At 38.4% G+C, this 20,689-nt stretch overlaps 3 protein-coding genes across 3 annotated transcripts in view; 1 reads left to right on the top strand and 2 right to left on the bottom strand.

The window, feature by feature from the left end:
- Positions 1-2,141: 2,141 nt before the first annotated feature.
- On the top strand, positions 2,142-9,525 carry cdk2ap2 (cyclin-dependent kinase 2 associated protein 2). The gene is made up of 5 exons (XM_005928240.3): positions 2,142-2,250; positions 3,549-3,704; positions 3,985-4,076; positions 6,386-6,506; positions 7,965-9,525. Exons 2-5 carry the CDS (start codon positions 3,650-3,652, stop codon positions 8,030-8,032), a joined length of 336 nt encoding a protein of 111 aa, XP_005928302.1. The 5' UTR covers positions 2,142-2,250; positions 3,549-3,649; the 3' UTR covers positions 8,033-9,525.
- LOC102305289 (aryl hydrocarbon receptor interacting protein) lies at positions 6,383-15,098 on the bottom strand. The gene is made up of 7 exons (XM_005928239.3): positions 14,942-15,098; positions 14,296-14,478; positions 14,022-14,210; positions 13,175-13,351; positions 12,888-13,029; positions 9,911-10,140; positions 6,383-9,785 (listed from the first exon to the last, which is right to left on the bottom strand). Exons 1-7 carry the CDS (start codon positions 15,038-15,040, stop codon positions 9,780-9,782), a joined length of 1,026 nt encoding a protein of 341 aa, XP_005928301.1. The 5' UTR covers positions 15,041-15,098; the 3' UTR covers positions 6,383-9,779.
- Positions 15,099-18,355: 3,257 nt separating this feature from the next.
- tmem134 (transmembrane protein 134) overlaps positions 18,356-20,689 on the bottom strand; it is an 8,663-nt gene continuing 6,329 nt past the window's right edge. Inside the window, exons 7-8 of the mRNA XM_005928237.2 lie at positions 18,833-18,886; positions 18,356-18,728 (exon numbers count right to left, since the gene is read on the bottom strand). Of these exons, the coding sequence (XP_005928299.1) occupies positions 18,646-18,728; positions 18,833-18,886 (137 nt within the window). The 3' untranslated portion in view covers positions 18,356-18,645. The remainder of the gene's footprint in view (positions 18,729-18,832; positions 18,887-20,689) is intronic.

Raw genomic sequence — 20,689 nt, 5'->3', positions numbered from 1 at the left:
CCCGTATTCAGCAAGTGAAAATAAAATAAACAATAAAAGGTGAATCAAATGGACCATTACGGCAAGGCTGGGATGGTCTATTTGGTAAAGTAAATCCGTTGGGCATCTTTCTTTGCCTTTAGACAACAATTCTGATGGCAAAAGAGCCAAACGGGACAGGCAAAAAATAAATAAATAAATAAAAATAAATTTAAAAATCTCTTTCTAAAAGCAAGAAAATACAAGGTTTCAAGTATTTGCAAGTATTTGCAATGTTGTCTTGGTACTTTGTGTTTTCAGATACATTGAATATGTTACTAATTAGCAAATAATTATTGTGTTTTCTATTTACAATTTACACAATGTGCAATCTTTTGTAATGATACTTTAAATAATGTCTGTCATTGCAGACAGTAAAGCCTTGCTGCAAATGAGCAAAAAATCATTTTCACACTGCAAACAAGTGCATTGTCAAAACAGCAATTAAGATGATAGGTGATTTATTTGGAGCAGGTTAAAGTGATCTCTTTTCCACCCATAAATACATCTCCCACCTGTACCAAAATATAATGATGCAGAAGTGCAAATGGGTCTTTTTGTGCTACAGTGTTTGATTCCAGTACTTCAAAGGGTCATAATGTTACAGCAGGGGCATGATGACAGTGCATCCCCACAAAATCATAGTTGTCTGTTCACTCTTTTGGAGCAGATGAGGCTAAATCTGTATGCTAAACTAGAATAGTTCCACCACCTCAGGTAATGTAAATTAAATAAATAACCTGTTGAATTATTATACCTCTTCTAAGGTCCTTGTAGTTTACCTTAGTATTTTGACTTTATACTCCAGCTCCCGTATTTAAGAGGGAATATTTCTCTTTTTTTTTTTTATTCCACCGAGTTTATCTGAGAACCATTACAGCATATTAGGACTTAACATCATCAACATGAAAACTTAACATCATACAGTTATCATAAGCTCAGCTCAGTGTATTTAAACTCGAATGTTGGTACTTTACTACAGTGGTCCCCAACCCCCGGGCCTCGGACCGGTAGCGGTCCATGAGTCGTTTGGTACCGGGCCGCGAGAGTTGAGGCTCAGGTGTGAAATGTATGGTTTTCAGGGTTTTTATCGGTTTTCAGCGTTATTTTGTTATCGTTTTTATCGTTTACTCGGTTTTCCTGGGTCTTTTCACGTGTGTTATGAATAAATCTTCTTTTTTTCGGTACCGGTACTAGTTTTATTTTGTTGTATTTATCCGCGACACCTTAAAGGCCGGTCCGTGAAAATATTGTCGGGCATAAACCGGTCCGTGGCGCAAAAAAGGTTGGGGACCGCTGATTTAGAGAACAAATGTGAGATAGAGATGAGATAGCCTTTATTTGTCAGTTGCAGGTCTTTTGCCCACAACCGAGATGACAGACCTTGCCGACCGTACATACAATACACAAACATCACATTGGGGAGACAGGTCAGGCTAGGTAGCGAGGAAAAAAACATCGAAATGTGTAACATGTAAACATGCTGAAGTACTGCAAAAAGGACATCTTTTGTGATCCTATTCTTCTTCTTTGGCTGCTCCATTTAAGGGGTCACTGCAGCGCCTCAACTGCCTCCATCTCACCCTGTCCCTTGCATTCTTCTCTTTCACATCAACCCTCTGATCTTTCCCTTTCTCTCCTTCTACATCCTTTGTCCAGTATATCATTATCCCTCTGCACATGTCCACTATCTATCTATCTATCTATCTATCTATCTATCTATCTATCTATCTATCTATCTATCTATCTATCTATCTATCTATCTATCTATCTATCTATGCCCTCGCATGAATTGTAATTACCTATGTAATAAAGTATTAATGGGAACAAATTTTTATCATGAGTAAAGCATTCAATCAAGTTACGCAAATATATATTTAAATTTAAAATGTGGGAGTGAAAACAGAAAAATGAAGGTACATCAAGGGGTAAAATGTTCCCATTTCATATTAACTATTCAGATATGTTTCAAAGTCTAAAAGTTCTTCTAGACTTTATAATTAATTTGTTTCAGCGTTCGTATTTTCATTTTCCCTACGTATGACGCGGGTTTGGCGCGGTAGTAGTTTCTGGTGACGAAAACATTTAGGACATATGTCACATGTAAACCGACCAATCAAATCGCTGTAAAGATAAAAAAAGAAAAAACAGCCCCCTCGTCTGCGCAGACTCAGTCACTGAGGAAGAGTCAGAGCTCGCGTCCCACAGAGGATTTCACGTCTCCCTAAAAAGGTACAAAATTGCCACTTTTTTGTATCGTTTCAGGTGTCATCGGTGGTCACAAGTTTAGTTTAACGCTATTAATAGTCGCTGTCTGTATTAGAATGTAAACGGTAAGCCTGTTTGGTTGGGGTTTACTTATGTTTTTGTGGTAACCGGCAAAAGCAAGCTAATCCGGCTAACGTTACCAAGTAGTAGTTAGCTTGGCAGCTTTATGTAAATGCTAACGTCAGCTTTTGTTTCATTGAGCACCTCTGGGCTCCCCTCGTGCGACTTTGAGTGACCACATTCACACTCACCCAGCCTATGAAAAGCTTCATTAGAGGCGGCTTAAAACACAAAACAAGTACAGTTCACAGGTTGACACATTCAGTGTAGTCTGATATTAAGCTATGGTTCTCTGCAGTCAGAGTACCATTGACAGATTAGGGAACTTGTATTGTAATTACGATGTTTTTGCTGCAAATTGTTAAATTAGAGTCCAGCGGACTCTTAGATGACCTGTGAAAGCTTATTTGGTTGAACACGAGCATGGGTATGTTTTTAATGGCACTTGTTGTTTTGTGACTGAATGGGAAGATTTAATGTACTTTCCCATACAGTGCAAGTTACTATCATGGGTCAGCTAAAATCATTGAAATCCACCTGGTCCCCTGTGAATGAGTTAACTTTTTTTTTTTTAATTTTTCACAATAACTTTGCTATAATTAATGGAGCAGTATAAGGTTTAATATTTATATATATATATATATTGAGGACATGGGGATGGGTAGAAATGTTATGCTTTATCTACAAAACAAGTGCTCTGCGAATGTCTGATCAGAAGTAAATGTGACTACAGCAGTAATGATCATGTAATACAGCATAATGATCTTTTCTGAATTCAAGCCTGTTAATTTTTGCCATAAAGTTCAAATGTTAAAGTTGAACCTAAGAAAAGGCGTCATTTTAGCACAGAGTATAAAATGTCCGCAGTGAGGACCTTGGTTTCCTGTCGGTTTTCTCATCTCTCTGCTGCAAAAGCAACCTGAATGAGAAACGTTTCCACTGACAGGTCATAAATTTTGTTGTGTAATTTGTGACCTAAGGCAAACGTGCTCCGTTTTTACATAAAAAATGCTTGTGTTGCTCCCAAACACATCCAGGCTGACAAGTCTTGCTACTGCTGTTAAAGAAAGGTCAATTGTGCTCATTTCCTCTCCGACTTTTGTTGATGGTGATTCCTGATTATTCTGATTCACAGCTTCCTTTGCTTCCTTCTATTCATGGATTGAATTGCATTTGTGTTTCTGTGTATCTTTATGCATTAGCTCTTAGGAGCTCATCATCACCTGTAAAGCTGTATAAGTATCGGGTTGACGGGACTGAAGGAAGCGGCACGTCGTACGGGGAGCTGCCTGCTGAAATCGCCATGAGTTACAAACCCATTGCTCCTGCACCATCTGGCTCCAACCACACTCCACCAGGTATTTTAGGACCAGCTTTAATGTTGTGCAGTGCCGTTATTAGCATGTTGTCAGTTTCCTGTGGTGTGTATGTATAAAACAGTTCACACTGTGACTATGTTCAACAGTCCCATTGCCTTCATAAACCAGTGCTGCCCCACACAATATTTTATCAGTCATTAACAATACAGCATAATAGTATTATTAAACGATTTTTTAAGATTTTACATTTGAAACAAAAATTGCTTGTGTTTTAGGTTCAGCCTTTAATGTGTTCTATCTCTTCTCTCCTTCTGGCCAGGGTCTTCTGTGCCCTCTCCCTCTCTTCCATCGTCGTCCAACTTCAGGCCAGCCTTCAGTGACTTTGGCCCGCCCTCCATGGGCTTTGTTCAGGTACAACAACAATTTAATTGCTCTGATACTTGAATACAGACTGCTTTAGTAAAGAGTTGTCATGTTTTTACTGAAGCATAGGTCACCAAACATGGATTTTCAACCACTCTGATTATGTCAATACTGGACCTTAACTGAGTAAATAAATAAAAAAACAACAACTTGTGTATTCACATACTTTTCACACTCATGTCCCAGCCTGGGGTTTGATTAAATTCACCTCTTTACTGTTACTGAATTATTTCTGAAAGGCGTGATAAAATCTGCTTTATTTGAAGCTGCACAGAAGTTTGTTTTTGTTCCCATACATCCAGCAAAAAGTGAAGCATTAGGAGTTAAACAGTTAGGTTTAAGTAAGTTAAGTTAAAGCATTACAACATACAAGAAGATACTATAGAAATGTCTATCAGTAAAGTCACCCTCTAAGGTAGTAGAAAAAAATGTGCCTTTCTGCACTACTTATCAGTGCTATATTGATTAAGTACAGTAAATATTGTTGGCAGTGGAAGGCGGTCACGGTTTGACTGAAGCATGTTTCATTAGCATAAATTGAAACCAGTGAAGGGAACTTGATTTCAAAAGAGTTCTGAGAGGACATGGGAACAGTTACATTATTGTTAGATGAGACAGTGAATACTTGAACACTACAATACTACATCATTGCAGTATTATAATTATTTCATCATTGTTACACAATGTTCCCTCTAAGCTGCGCGCGTGCGCAATTGCGCACAGCTGGCAGGGTCTCTGCGCAGAAAAAATCTGCATTGCGCACAAAAAAATTCTTACCTGAATTGAAATTAAAGTAAATACGTTAACAATTCTGTTTTATAGTGTTAGTCAGTGAGTGACTGGCTGCTCCCCTATGGGATTAGAACGATGCCACCTTATCCCATAGTCCAGCCAATGATTCGATTCACATTCGTATATACGCAGCTAATCAACGTCGTTGACAAGCTATGACAGCGTCCTTCTGTGCCGACACCTGTGTTTTAGCTAGCAAAGTGGCGTGGCTGATGTGGAGTGAAGCCACATTAATGACAACGTGTACAACCATTGGAGATGTGAGCAGGACAGACGGGAAAAAGTCTGGACTTTATACCACTTTTTAAATTGTGTTGATAGGTCATGTGAAACCAGAGTTGTGATAAAAAAAGAAATATACAATGTTTGGTTTTCTTTCTTCCTTCCTGAAACAGTAAAAACAGCGTTTTATAAGGAAAACGCTCGAACGCAATCTCCGCCTGTTAGCAAAGACAAAACCAAAACACCCCCACTCTTTCCTATTGGTCGAAAAATGTACCATGTCGAGCAATCAAAACATGGCATTTAGTTGTAAAGTAACGGGAGGAAGTTTTAGAAGTTACGGCGGTTTTGAGATGTGAGTGATTTGGGACATTTAGCGCAAATCTTGTGTAGTTAGTGTGTAGTGTATTCAATAGTTTTGTTGTGTGTGTCAGAACTAAATGTTACAGGTGTTACAGGAGTGATGCATCTCCTGTTGTCAGGCCTGCAGGTATCAGGCTTTTGATGTTCTCCTTTATCATAGTGGACAGAAATTATTTTCTTGGTGGCTCAAATAATTTGTGTGGCATCAGATTAGATGCAGAACACCTGATTGTTCTGTAAATAGTGTGAAATGTTTGTTTAAAAAAAACCTTGGCAGCATTTTAGGTAAACAGCTGCAAAAAACTTTGTTGTTTGCAAAACTCTGTAACTTTTTTGAAGAAGTAACTATATAATTAATTGCCCAGCATTGGTCTTTATATACTGTATTTTGCAGACAGAGTTACAGGACTCTCTCCCAGACCACAGACTCAGACTCATAATACAAGTCAGAGCTTTATTAAAAAATAAAAAATAAAGTTGTGTTTTCAAAATTGGAGTTCAAGTTATTTTTACTTCCAATAGTGTTAACATACTACACAGGTCATGAACAAGATTTTTTTTTAATTTTCATTGTAAGTGGGTTAAAGCAGTTAATTAAAAGTAGTCTAACATAAATGTAAATGCTGTAATTTGATTATTTTAATAAACCATGTAACTTGGATGGATTCGATGCTGGCGTGACCACAGTGCACAAGTCTGCTGTTGCTCACAGTGGTCCAAGGGTCCGTTCAGGGAGTTTGTGTGTTCGCTCAGACACATGAAAAATTACAGGGAACATTGTTGTTACATCTGCTGTAAAAAGCAAACATATTTTTCACATCATTCTACAAAACAGAAAAAAAATCTACATTTTTCATTCATGTCTGGTGTGTATGTGGAACTGTGACATGACTAACGTTTTTTACTACTTTCCCAAACAGCCTGTGAAAGTGTCCCAAGGGTCCACCTACAGTGAGCTCCTGTCTGTCATTGAGGAGATGAGCCGTGAGATCAGGCCCACGTACGCAGGGAGCAAGAGCGCTATGGAGAGGCTAAAGAGAGGTATGTTTTAGTAGTCAAAAGTGCATGTCAGTAGGATTCAGATCATTGTTGCTGTTGTTTCGGTGTTTGGGGGGTGGGGTGAAGTTTTGTTTTTTGTTTTTTTGATGCATCTATTATGCAAATGGGATCAGAGGAAGAGTGGTGAACTTTTCACTTGTCTTAGCTCTTTGGTGAATGTGGATTTCACACAGCTTATTCTGAAAATGCTTATTTACTTGCTGCAGTAACAGTGCTCTGTTATTATCCTTTTATATAAAGAAAATTGTCTCTGACTCCAGCTGAAGACTTAAAGCCCGATATACACATTTATAAGAAATTTTCTAGGTAAAGCCCCCCATGACAGCTGGAAGTTACCACAGTCAGTTATCCATTAAGACACATTTGTCAAAGTGTGGGGCACAGTGAAGAATTTAGTGAAACTGAGTTGCATACATGCATTTAAAAGATAAGGTTTGTCACATGACTGTGCAGTCCTGTGAAACTATAAGTACACTCTATGATTTGGTAGCTTGTGTACATTTAGCAGCAATAACTAAAAATAAGTTCTCATTTTCTGTATGACTGAGTTTCATATCTTTGGAGTAATGATCCCACTCTTCTTTACAAAGCTGCTTCAGTTCGTTGAAGTTTGCAGGGATTTGTTCTGTACCTCCACCACTGATAGTTCAAGACAGATGTTTGTGCTGATATGCTGTGTTTGATTTGTGTTGTGCTGTGCATTACCCAGAATATCTCCACTTTAGTCTTGTGTGTCCAAAATGCATCATTCCAGAAGTCTTGTGTATCCACAGTATCTACACCTCCTTTGGTCTTATTGTAGAACAGGATCAGTTGTGCTTTTTTTCCCTTCTCTGGTATTTTCATCCACCATTTTGTTGAGTCCAGATTTGTGCATCACAAACCAAGAAGATCTTTAGGCCATACTCGACGGGCTTGTTTGGATTATATTGTAAAAATCTGAACCTTCCCGTGAATGGCACAAGCGCTTGTCTACAGTGACACAATCACTGGGGATAAACTGTGTGTTAGTTCTTGTTGTGTAAAATAACCTAAGTGGTTGCACTCTTTGTGGTCCACAAAAATATATTCCTGACACTCACACTTTGTAAGAATATGGGGTAATTCCATAGGAAACAAATGCAGGAAGTTTGGGGTAAAAACACAAAAACTAGAATTTTATTAAAAGTATAAAAGGAAAGTTAAAATTTTAAATGGCATGATAGCCAAAAAGTGTTTTTGAGGTATAGCTGGAATATGAAATGACAGCAACTTTTCACTAATTAGGTAGGTAAGAAAACAACATTAGCGGGTCTTCTTTGAAATACTTTTATGGGTTAAATCAACTCAGTTTTCTTGGTTAATGAGAGACCTCTAACTTGGCAGTAATGACTGTTGCGTTTGTTGTATTTGAGTTTTTTTTTTTTTTTTGTAAACTTGCCTTGTGTTTGTGTCATACAGGTATAATCCATGCCCGTGCACTGGTCAGGGAGTGTCTTGCAGAGACGGAGAGAAGCGCCCGCACATAACCTTTTGGACAAATCCCTCCACCTGGCACTGGCACTCTTTTTCCTGTGACACCTGCCCACATCGTGATCCCCATTCGATGTTTTATAACCTTTTTTTTTTTTTGTTGTTATTATAAATTAAATCCTTCCTCTTTCCACTGGCTTTTTAGAGGTGCATTATGCCCCCTTGTATCTGTTCACAGCATTTCCCCCTCGCCCATTTTGGTAAAGACAAACTTTCCGCAACTCGTTGGGCGTACGCAAACAGAAAATTTTATATCTATTTTAAAAATGTGGGGAATTTCAGCATTTTTAGGTCAAGCTGGGGATATCAAAGTGGATGGGAATGTTTATATTTGTTCAACAATGGGATTTGACCAAGAAAGTTGACTTTTTTTAAAGATGTCCCCACTGCACCAGTGCTCCTGTGTCGATTTTGAACATCCAGTTTTCAACCCATGAGCATTTTCTGTTATTCTGTACATCTTGAATATCCTCCTGTTCCTTTCACCCTTGTTTTGTTTTCCATATTTTGTAAACACACATCGGACGTTTCTCATTCCCAAGAACTCTGTATATCTCATGTCAGTTTGTTAGTATGGAAATTTTGTAAACCAGATTTTTGAGATTCGGTATGTATAAATAAAAAAAAAAAAAAAAATCACAAAAAAACTGTAAAATGCTTTTTAGGGTTTTAAGATGTTACAGTAGGTTTTATCAAACAAATGTGATTCAACATCTTTGAATGGAGTGTTTTTTTGTTTTTATAAAAGTAGTTGAAATGTTTATTGACCTTGGAAATAGTGTTTTGACAACATACTTGGCAGATTTATTTCTTTATTTTTAGGAAATTAAACTCAACGGCCTTAATCTAGAAAACATTTAAAGAGCAAGGACAGTTTGTTTTTTCACTCAAGACTTCTGATTGATAGAAAACATCCAAATTTTTTTTTTTAATAAATCCAGCTCTATAGGCCGTATTTAACAAAACACAAAGCTGAGGATAAACACAGATTTATTTACAGTTCCACAATCACAACCTCAATAACATGTCACTGCAGGCAAGCTTGGGCTAAATGACGCACTGCTTCACATGAACAGTAAAGAGTAGCTCTTTCTAAGCAAGTGAATGAGATACTGTGAGTTTGCGCAGAGTACATCTTGACATAAAAATAAAGGTAGTATTTGGTACATACGTGAAATAAGTACACAGTAGAAAGCAAAGACAATGAAAGTGTTTTACAAGATTGTCGCAGAGGTTACGTTTCATGGCCCACGTATCATGTAGTCATGGTGATTCTGCTGTGACCATAATAGAAAGGGGGTGCGAGGCAAAGATGAGATACATGATTGTCCAAAAAAAACAAGATTTTCTGATCATTTTGATCATGGTAATGGGCTCCCAAATTGCAGATAAGTTGATCATTAAAAGGAAAACGCTCCCTTTAAGAAGGTAAATGGAAAAAAAAAACAACCTTCCTTTAAATTAATATTACAGACTGAATTAATGGCTGTGCCTTACATTACAGTCCTCTAAAAAAACTGGGTTTTCACTTTAAATTCCAGCTACAACATAAACATTTTCAAATCAAAATCTTAATTTAACATTTAGAGGACTAAAGCTGCAATGCAAGTTTTGTTTGCGCATCGACCCGTGGCTGGGTGTTTGGCTTGGATGGAATAAAAGTGAAACGCCGAGCGCACCGACTGTTTCTCTCCTCCATCTTGAAATTAACAGGCATCCTCTCGAGTCCAACTCATCGAGACTTCAACCCTGCAAGAAGGAAGGAGTATAACACGCTTCATTAAAACAATACGACTTACTTACAAAACAAGCTCCTCACTTGCGGGCCTGTGAATATGATCAGTGCAATTAGGAAAAACTCAAACTGCACTGACTGTAGTGGCAGTAGCTGGTGGCGTGTTGTAGTTGAACAGGTCCTTGTAGCGACCCTTTTCCTCCTTCTGTTTGGAGCGGATCCTCTCCTCCATGGTTTTCAGCTCCTTGGCCACAGACGGCCCCAGAGAAGGATCCAGTTCCAAGAGCTTCGCGAAGTCGGCTCGCGCCTCCGTCTCGTTCCACACAGCAGCGTGGGCTTTAGCGCGCTTGTAAAGGGCCTTTACGTTGTCTGTTAGGAGGAGGAAGAACAGCTATTCAAACTACAACATTGGTGACACAGGGCAGGGATAGCTCAGTAGGTAAAGTGGTTGCCCATGATTGGAAGGTCAGGGGTTCGAATCCACTGAACGGCTACCCTGAGATACCCCTGAGCAAGGTACTGTAGCCACCCACTGCTCCTCGGGCGCTGCACTGGTAGCTGCCCACTGCTTCACTGGGTGAATGGGTTAAATGCAGAGGAGTAATTTCTCTACAGGGACTAACACATACACATCATTATTAGATAGGAGCTCAACTGGCTTGTTATCCATCATAATTCACAAATTATTGTAATGTGTGACATGCAGAAAGAACGTTTTTTTCTAAACCTAACAAGAATTTAAATCCACTGAGAAGTCGAGGAGGCCCGAAAACACTCGTTTTATTAAAATCTGACTACCACAGTAGCAGGAGGAGCAATTCTTGTGTCTTGCCATCACATCAATCCTTCGGACGAATGAGCTAACGAGAATAGCAGCGTCCAATAATATTAATGACAGTGAGACGCTTTTCCATGCCATAATAACCCTGAACAACTGCACAGTTCACTTGTATGGCATGAGATATAGTTTAGTGTTTGTATGTGCAGAGGGCAATTGTGAAGCAATCAGCTGTCACAAGTAAAATAACCTACATATAATGATTTATGTTATTATGCTGAGCACCCTTATGTTGGTGATAAAACTCCCAAATGGTAAAGAATAAATGCCAAAAATAGTAACAGTATTTTACCATTTTAATATAGAAATGAAAAAAAAACAAACAAACAAGACTAATACGACAACCACAACTGATACGATCAGTCAGGTTCAGGCTGGTTTGTGCGTCTGTTCAACTTTCTGTGTAATACCCCGGAGTGGATCGGAGGACATGGGCATGACATCGATGCGTGGTTGCATCTGTGGCCACGAGGTGGAACCAGGTGATCCACTGACCCAGCTCCAGACCTAAGCCAGGAGGTGCGACTTATCTTTGACGATGAGGCTAGTAGTTGTGGCGGTGTCAGAGTCAAGCGTAAGAGGGGTAAATAATTGAAGTTATGCAATCTGCGACAACTTTGACAAAACTGACTCTAACAGAGTCAGTTTTGTTTAAAAAAAAAAAAAAAAAGATTAAAAGATGTATTTTACCAAGTTTCTTAGCAACGATGATGTGCCACAGAAAGGCAAAAGGGAGAAAGCAACTAATGCTGTATTAAGCAAGACGCTACAGGGCTCTTGAGTGCGACCAAATTTTTCAGTGGTGCAACTAAAAAAAAAATATTTGGTTGCACCTGTGCGACCAACTGTTCAGGTAGCAAAAAAAAAAAAAATCTGCAACCTTCCCTGTGGTCAACAACAGACACACATTTTGCCCCTATCGTGGACTAAACCAATCAGAGATAGTAAGGGGCGGGACCTCTCTGATTGGCCGTGGTCCAGTTGAAAGTGCAGGTGGAAGTGGGAGGTGAGTAGCTTGAATAAAGCGATATCAATTCATTAAATCCTGAATCGACTTTTAAATATAACTGTGTTTTGCCAGAAACGCCAGATTCTCAGATTAAAGCTCACAAAACCATTTCAACAACAACCAAACAGCAAATGAGAGCAGGTACACGGACTCCACACAAAGACGTAAACACAGAACGACCCGACGCATCAGAATCAACTTTGTCTTTCTCGGCTTTCTCACCCGACGGCCCGTAGACGGACACGCTGTCGGAGCTTAGCGATCCTGATGCGTCCGGTCCGCGCTGTGTTTACGTCTTTTTGCGCTGATTCTGAGCTGCAGGTTTTGTCTCTCCAACCAAAATTCACCGAGCCAGCAGCAAAAGAAGCAGCAAACTGCGCTTCACATTTGATCAATGTCGTCATGAATTTTGCTGTTTTGCTTCCACGACTATTAAAATCACACTCCATGCACAGCTAGCTCTCTCTCTATCTCTCTCTGTACTTCAAGAACAGTTTCCGTCTCCAATCTCTGTTTTCTGTATTATTCATTCGCTTATTACCCACCAGTCTACCGTTGTTTACAGCGCTGTGGCTGCTGTCTTTTTCTTTTCTTTTTTTCACTTAAATGACCTCGGACAAGAAAGCCTATTTTTTCTGTTGTTCAATACTGAAGAAATTTAAACTTTATATGCAGAACATTGTAGAATATTTTTAAGGTTATCTGCTATAAAAAGCCAGACCAGGAAAATCTCCTTCATGTTTTTCTGTGTTTTATTCTCAGTTACTTTCACACAAAGGCATCTGCTGTGATGTTCACAATTCTGATGAAGTCAGTACTGATAAATGATCAGAATTATAATATTTCTGACTGTCTGAGGCTAAGTTGAATCGAATCGGGACTTTGAAAACCGGAATCGAATGGATTATAGAAATCAGTGATGATACCCAGCCCTAGTGAGCAGCCTAGGCACGACAGAAGTGGATGTAGCTGTAATAGGAAAAGAACTATTGCTAACTTTTCTGTTAAGTTAAGGCCTGATCCTTCTGAAATTCATAGCCAGTGCTCTGACACGGTGTCATCAATCTTTGAATGCTGAAAAAGCACAGTGTATCCAGAAAAACACATTATATTATATCAATTATTATAAAATTTGTGTGCACCTAACTTTTGTGCCGGTACGCCCATGGCAAAAAGTTAGTCTAGAGCCCTGCGCTAACGTTTAAGTGGTGTCATCCGTCAGCAGTGAAATTGGTGCAAACTAACTAAATTTGAGTCATGCAGCCTTACTCTCGTATTTGAAGAGAAGGGACGAGCAGTGTTCGATGACCTCGTAATACTGGCCCTCGAGCAAGAGGCACTGACAGTAGTTGAGAAGCAGTGTTGTGATCATCCGGTCCAACTTTAACCAACTTTCATCTCCAGGTTGCTCCTGAATAAAAGATTTCACAAAGTATTAACAAAATGACAAGAGACACAAATCTTAATTCCACTTGAAAACATATTCAAGGAAGGAAATGTATGACAGCAATGTGTCCATGGTTATCAGTGCACAAAATGCATGACTGTCCCCCAACCTTGATCTGTAGGTTTTTAAGGCAGGCGATGCCATTGTAGTATTTGTCTCTGGCCTCACTGATGTGGCCTTCTTTGAAGAGCTTGTTGCCCTCCTCGTGGATCTGAGGCACAAAACTGAGTTTCTCTTCATCCGTCATGGCCCACACATCCAGCTGGAATGACCCGGGAGGAAGAACCTGGGCAGGCAGAGAGACACATGAAGTATATTTAGTATATTTGATGCACCTATTAATGGAATATAATGAGTGTATTTACTGAGGAAGAAATTTGAAAAATATATATTTTTCACTAGTATTTTCTTTCCTTTTTCATGATCCCATGAAAAGCTTGAAAATATTTCATAATATAGATTAAACAACTTTACAGTTAATACAAAGTTAATACAGGCTGAAACAACTATTTGATTTATAGCTAATTAACTGAAAATTATTCTAATAATCATTTTTCATATAAAAATAACACATTTTTACAGTACCAGCTTTTGACAAGTGAGATTCTGCTGCCTTTTAGCTCATTTAGTCATTGATCTACTTAATGGATAACGTAATGATAATAAAATAATAATATTATCCTTCACATTTAAAAATCTGACAAATCAAACATGCAGAGCTACCTGCTGTGGTGACGTTTTGTGAATAAAAAAAAAGCTCTATTAAGTTTGGACTACTGGTAAGATCAAACAAGCATAATTAAGGTGTCACTTTGGACTAACAGCACAATCTTTAATGGCCTAATCAATAAAGAAAATACAAAAATATATATGTACAAAAACTCAAGTACTGTGTTGGTGCTATTACTGGAACCCAACCCAGCACCACCATTGATGTTGCTCTCCTTCCTGCTCACCTCCAGCAGCTCGATAGTAAAGACAAGTGGCTGTGGATTGGCTTGGAGATGATCCAGGTCCTTGTGGCCCAGAGAGTGGTGCGAGTGGATCTGGGCAATGCCACAACAGTGCCTCTGGCCTTCCAGAGGGTCCTTACCAACACTGATGTTTCTTAAGGACTGGGACACAAGCGGATAAAGTGCTGTGTGCTGAGGAATGAGACAGAGATACAATCAGCCCTGAGGAAGAACGAACTGTTAAACCAATCAATTCCAGTATCACCAGCTTACCAACCTTGGTGTCACAGGTAAATTCTGCAACTTCTCCTTCTCTCATAGTGATGACCAGTCTTTCCCACACAGCCAATTTAAACTTTTTGCCCAGGATGAGCTCCATGGGTTTACTGCGGCCCCCCATGGTTCTGGAGTCATCCAGCACGGTGCCCTCACACAGGCTGGTGCGGTAGTGAAAGACCACCTGATCATAAAAAGGGAAATGGTGTTATTACCTAAAAGAAGGAAGAATTAGCACCCCCAAATGACATATCTGTAAAGGTCTGCGTTGTATCACACTGTGACCAATCACAAAAATGAAAAATTGACTGACGTGAGAGCTCGACGAATCAGAATTCACAAACACAGGCCGTCCTGTTCCCGCCCCTATCTTTCCATCAGATGAAACAGAGGGGGGGGAAACGAACCAGGCCTAAAACGATCCTAACCCCGTCTACTACTGTATCACCATAAATCGACAAAACACTCTAGCTTGTCGGTGATGTGTGTACACAGAAGCGTCCGATACAGCAAAGACTCGGACTGACTCGAGTCCAAAGTGTTAGCAAAGGTATAAACGCCGATAGCATTAGCTAACGTACCTCGTCGCGTTACTCAGACTAAAGCCTGGATTGAACCCGATCAGTCGCTGGGACCGGAGGTCTTACCTTAGTTCCATTGGGAAAGGTCGATAAGTCTCCTTTACCGGGACTGGTTAATTTCTTTTTAATTCCCTCCGCGAGAAGCTTGCGAGCCTCTTCCTCCATCCTCGGTCGACTCTCAGTTCACGAGATATCACGATCTTTCGCGAGTGCTGTCGTTTCGTAAGACGTCATTAGGGGCGTCATCTAGCGCGAGCTTTTCGTTTTAAAAGAAAAACAGCTGTAATGGTTTACAATTGTAGATGCTCAGAAACAAACACGCAAAATAACGAAATAAATAGATTAAAAAGATTATTATTTACCTACGCTTTTATTACTTTGATATTACCTCCTGATAAGAACAGTCCAAATGTGGCCAGATGATGGCGCTCTCGAATATCGGAATAATGCAACGTATTTGTTTTAATTACAAACACACACAAAACGTTTCATATGTTTTTACTTTTTATGAGTTCTCTATGTACATTACTGTGCAAAAGTCTTGAGCCACCCCCTCACCTTTTTATATTTTCTTTCCGAGGAGAGAGACTTAATTGTGTCTTGCAGGTCTTTCAGAGATTTTCTTTAGACATTGGCTGCTTTTTTTTTTTTTTTTTTTAAGTTTTTTACTCATTTTCAGTCCAGACCTTGTACCTTACAATTTTTAGAGGAATGTTTGTTTGTTTGTTTGTTTGTTAAGTAACTTAACACTGACCCACAAATCATTCAAGCACAAAACAAATCCAGTGAAGACTTGACACAGGACCTGAGAGATTCTTAATAGAGCCATCTACTGTTGACTGAAGACTCATCAGAAACTGTCTAACTGGAAGGGTGGCTGTCAGGAAGCCATTCTGAAGGAAGGAGACCAGAGAGAAAAGGCTGAGGTACAGCCATCTGTAAAACACAGCGAAGCCTCTGTCGTGGTCGGTGCATTTCAGCCAGTGATGTTGATGATTGTGCCACATTTGATGGGAATATGAACACAGAAAAGTGCCATCAGATTTTGACCCACCATGCAATATAATCTGGAAAGCATCTGATGGGCAACAGCTTCATTTTTCAGCATGACAGTTATCTCAAACACACTGCCAGCAGCATACACACCATGCTTATCTGTTATTTCTCCTCCTCTGTGTGGATGTGAAAGTCTGCAACCCATTGATTTCCCACACTCTACCTGCTAGCCTCCGGCAGATGGACTTCATCATTTTTGTGAATTACCATTATTTTTTCTCATCATAATGGTCCAAACATTGTAGCTTCACACAGAGTGATCATCAGTGCAGATCACCAAGAACCCTGTTATTTTTAAGAAAGTGCTACCTTACTCCTGGCTCAGCAGTTATCTGACCGGTATGACAGGAAAGCAGCAGAACCCAAGTGTCCTTCATTGGGTTTGTTATTATTGCTGTTATTTCTTTTTAAAACTGGGATCACTGGAGATTTAGATATTTAGAATAATCTATTGTCAATGTAAATGGAAATAGTTTCTGTTTATTGGGTCCAATTGCTCTTTTTAAGAGTCAATTAAATCAACCCTGAACATTCAAGTGCTTGTTTAGCTTACTTTCATAGATGCACACTCTACAGAGGATTTGTGAGGTAGTAAAGAGGTAGTGGTCCTTTGTGTCATTAGGAATAAAATGTGATTAAAAGCCTGCTGGTTTGTCATACTCATAACTGATCTGATCAGGCTTGAAGTACCAAACCAGTGGCAGTATATGTAGCACAGTGCTGCAATTCAATTCATTATAATATATTATATACTGCGATTCTAGCCATAAACCCATCTGTCCTAGAGTAACACCCTATTAGAAACACCACATTCACTAAGGTATAAGCATCCAGAGTAATGTTTGAAATGTTGGAGACTCATACATCTTATGCATTTTTACTAGATGTGTAGACTTTATATTTTTACATTGTTTTAAGGTTAAATGAATAAAAGAAAGTTCAGGTTTATCAGTTTGCTTTAAAAATGTACAAGGATCAAATCAGGTGTCATGTCTTATCTGATCTGGCCACTTTTTGAATTATGGCAAATGTGAGCTCTGAAAACTTGTTCTAGCTCTTTTCTGTAGTACTGATTCTCTCTTCATCTTCACCTCTCCACTACCTCTGTGTTTTAATGTGCATGCCACGTGCCTCATCTTCTCTATTCTCACGTGCTCTGTCCTGTTGTTGCTTCTGCTCATTAAAAAAAGATGTGATCAGCATATGCTCCTCCAAATCTTACCAAATTTCATTTTATTGTCCTTAATACTCTAATTAATATGATGTTTATTTATGTGAAAAACAAATTAATGCACTTTGGAATTGTTTTGTAGATTTAACAGAGGGAATGGCATCAAATCATGTGTGTTAATCACAGGCTTAAAATTGGTTCTTTGCTTAGTTGTCTGTTACAGGTAGACCTAACACTGACTGATTTAGGTGCCTTTTTATGCTTGAATGATTCATAGGTCAGTATTTTAAATAAAAATCTATAAAAATGGTTAGATACAAGGACTGGTCTACTGCTCAAGACCAGTGTCTCTAAGCATATTTTTAATTTAAGCTGAATGATGAGACTCCTCCAGGGCAGTAGGTCCAAAAATGTTATCTACTGTTTTTTTTTTTTACTGTTTTAATTAACTTATTTTGTGGTGCATTTTTAAATATTTGCCAGCATAATGAAAATAGCCTTTTTGTTATATTTGTGACTAAAAATGTATGTTAAAGTATTCTACATGTTTCATTTTACATTACTGTGAAATATAACCATATACCATCCAGAAATTATCACTAATTGACTTTTGCAATGTGAAGTTTACTAGTTTTTTTTTAGTGTGTGCTCAAATATGGGACTTTTTCATATTTTAAGGCAATAGGATTTTTTGATGTATCCCGGTTCAGATCAAATTTCAGGCTTTTATCCTTAATAGCTTGTTCAGACAGGTTCAAACACGGCCTCAAAATCTGAAAAAGAAACGTGCTGGAAGCAGGTCAATGGACCATTTAAAAAGAAAGTATTACATTTAAATTGAAAGTAAATTTAACAGCAATTATTACATATATCCAAACTTTGGACCATGAAATTGTATATAACAAATATATATGTGTGTGTGTTTGTGCAATCCTAATGCTTCTATTAAATAGATTTGATCCATCAGCCTTTAAAAGCAGACCCAAAGCTACTTCTTAATTAGCCTTACAAATTGAATAAATGCGTAATACCTTTCAGAACAGTTTATGAATGGAGTGAGTCATAGATAAACATGTTCTTAGAACCAAGAAATAGCAGAAGGTCAAAAATAGATTTCTCTGAAAAATGCACTCAATAACAGATGCAGAGGTAAATGCCTGATTTTGAACTATATAACATCTACATTTTAAATATATTGTGAAATATATCGTGATTTAAATGAATGGCTTTTCATTAAAACCAACTGACACAAATTAAAATATACAACATTTTATTGTAATTTCACAGTCATCTTTCACGTAAAACAGAATACACAGGCGAGACGGTGGTCTTTTTGGTATACACATACAGTAATGCCAGTTCATGGAGTGGAAATATAGTGAAGGCGCTGAGTGGTAAAAGTAGGAGTGGTCAATATGTCAAACAAACCAAAAACAAAGAAAAACAACAAAAAACAGGTCAATATATCTTATGAGTGTCAAAATACCATTAATTATAACATAGTTGAAAGAAATGTAGTGAACATGTCTGGTCACATGAAATTTCATTTTTCAAAATAAGGTAGGTAGAACAGTTTGAAGCCTCTTCTACCACGGACTGCACAGCTGATGTAAATCACATGGTACACTGCGGGCGAACACACAGAATGGCAATATTAGCATTCATCAAAACAAAGCTTTGCACATAAAAAGACAGGTAAAAGGTTTAAGAGATAAAATGAACAAAATTACCTCCAGGGATAAACAGAAGGAATCCAGGAATGAAGAAAATAGCACTTGAAATACCTGTGGGGACAGTTTTATCAGCTACAATCAAGAGAAAACACGCACAACGCTTTGAGTTCTTAATTAGATTAAGAAAGTACCACTTAACTACCGGTCCATTTAACATTTACATGCTCTGAAACAGCCAGAAATGCTAAGTTAAATTAGAGGATTGATGAAGTTTGCCTGTACAGTAAATCTGAAGCTACAGCTGCATAAATATTGAAAATGACTAACTACTCTTTTGACAAGATTTACACGTTGTTGTTGGAAATCACTGCTTAGTTTTCTAACAATATTAATAAAAGGTGTGAATAAGAAGGTGAAAAAGTATCTTATGATTATAAATTATGTGGCTGAAAGGAAGGCATAAAAATGGAGAAATGGTAAATGGCCTGCATTTGTATAGCGCTTTTCTAGTCCATAGGACCCCAAAGCGCTTTACACTACATTCAGTCATTCACCCATTCACACACACATTGGCGATGGTAAGCTACATTGTAGCCACAGCTGCCCTGGGGCGCACTGACAGAGGCGAGGCTGCCGGACACTGGCGCCACTGGGCCCTCTGACCACCACCAGTAGGCAAACATGGGGTTAGTATCTTGCCCAAGGATATTTGACATGCAGCCAGGAGGCAGCCTGGGATCGAACCACCGACCTTCTGATTAGTGGCTGACCTGCTCTGCCACCTGAGCTACAGCCACCCCAGAAATGGACACCAGAAACAGCCAAACTGCAAATTCCTAATATATAACCATCAATATCGATGGTACTTTCACTTTAGTTAGGCAAAATTTAAGTGGTGGTATCAAAGATTTCAGCTGTAGCTCAATCTGTGATATTTGCAGCTGCCTGTGGGAACAGCAAACCACATTTATAACTACAGCTCACAGAATTTTGTTGTAATTTTCATAAACAAACCAGGAAATAATTGGCCTCTTTCCTTCACTATGTGATCTCATTTTATGTTGCACATGAAAGGAGTCTGAACAGTGTAAAACACTTGAAAAAAGAATGCTTGCACAGCTGGGCTGCACTTACAGACTTTCTGGTTATAAGCAAAAGGAAATGGTCACAGAAAAAATAGTGCATACTTTACAACATTTTAAAGTACATGTCTAAAGGCCCCTATAATTAGATGGAATTTTATTGGATTTAATTTAAAACGACACTGTAATTAGATTTACCCACAAATACTTAAAGGTAGTTACACAAGAATAAGGGGGTAACGAGTCAGTTTTTCACACGAATTATACTGCAAGTAAATGTAAGTAGTGTGTAAGTAATTTTAAGTAAGTAAGCAATTTAGTGGGAAAACAAACAGACAAGCTTGAGCCATATTATGCAGCGGCTTGATCTTGCCTAACTTGTTTTTCTACAAAACTACTTATTTAAAATTACTCATGCAGTACTTAAAAACGTACTTACACTCTACTTAAATTTACTTGCAGAGTATAATTTTGCTTTGTTTCCTGTAAAAATCTGGCTTGTTACCTTTAAGTATATAATTATATTGTAATTTCAAATTAAATACATTGAATTCCTTTTAGTTACAGGGTAAATACTCTCTTTGTGATTATAAAGTGTTACTAAATAATGCAATACTTGAGCCGTATGCACAATCACTATTATGCTAGTTCATTTGGAGGCAGATGGTGACTTAGCAGATGTACATTTTAAAGAAAATCTTAAAGGGGTGAGTAGAATAATTCATCAACTAATGTATGACAAAATAGCACAGAAGTTGATGCAGATGTGATTAATAATGTGTCGCTAACTTTCAAAATTCTGTACTTAAAAAAAAGGGGGTAAGAGAAACCC

This window comes from Haplochromis burtoni, unplaced genomic scaffold (assembly GCF_018398535.1).
Source record: "Haplochromis burtoni strain Fernald_Lab_line unplaced genomic scaffold, NCSU_Asbu1 Contig_110, whole genome shotgun sequence".
Classification (NCBI taxonomy): Eukaryota; Metazoa; Chordata; class Actinopteri; order Cichliformes; family Cichlidae; genus Haplochromis; species Haplochromis burtoni.
The sequence above is the reverse complement of the archived record's forward strand: the minus strand, read 5'-3'. Positions and strand labels throughout refer to the sequence as shown.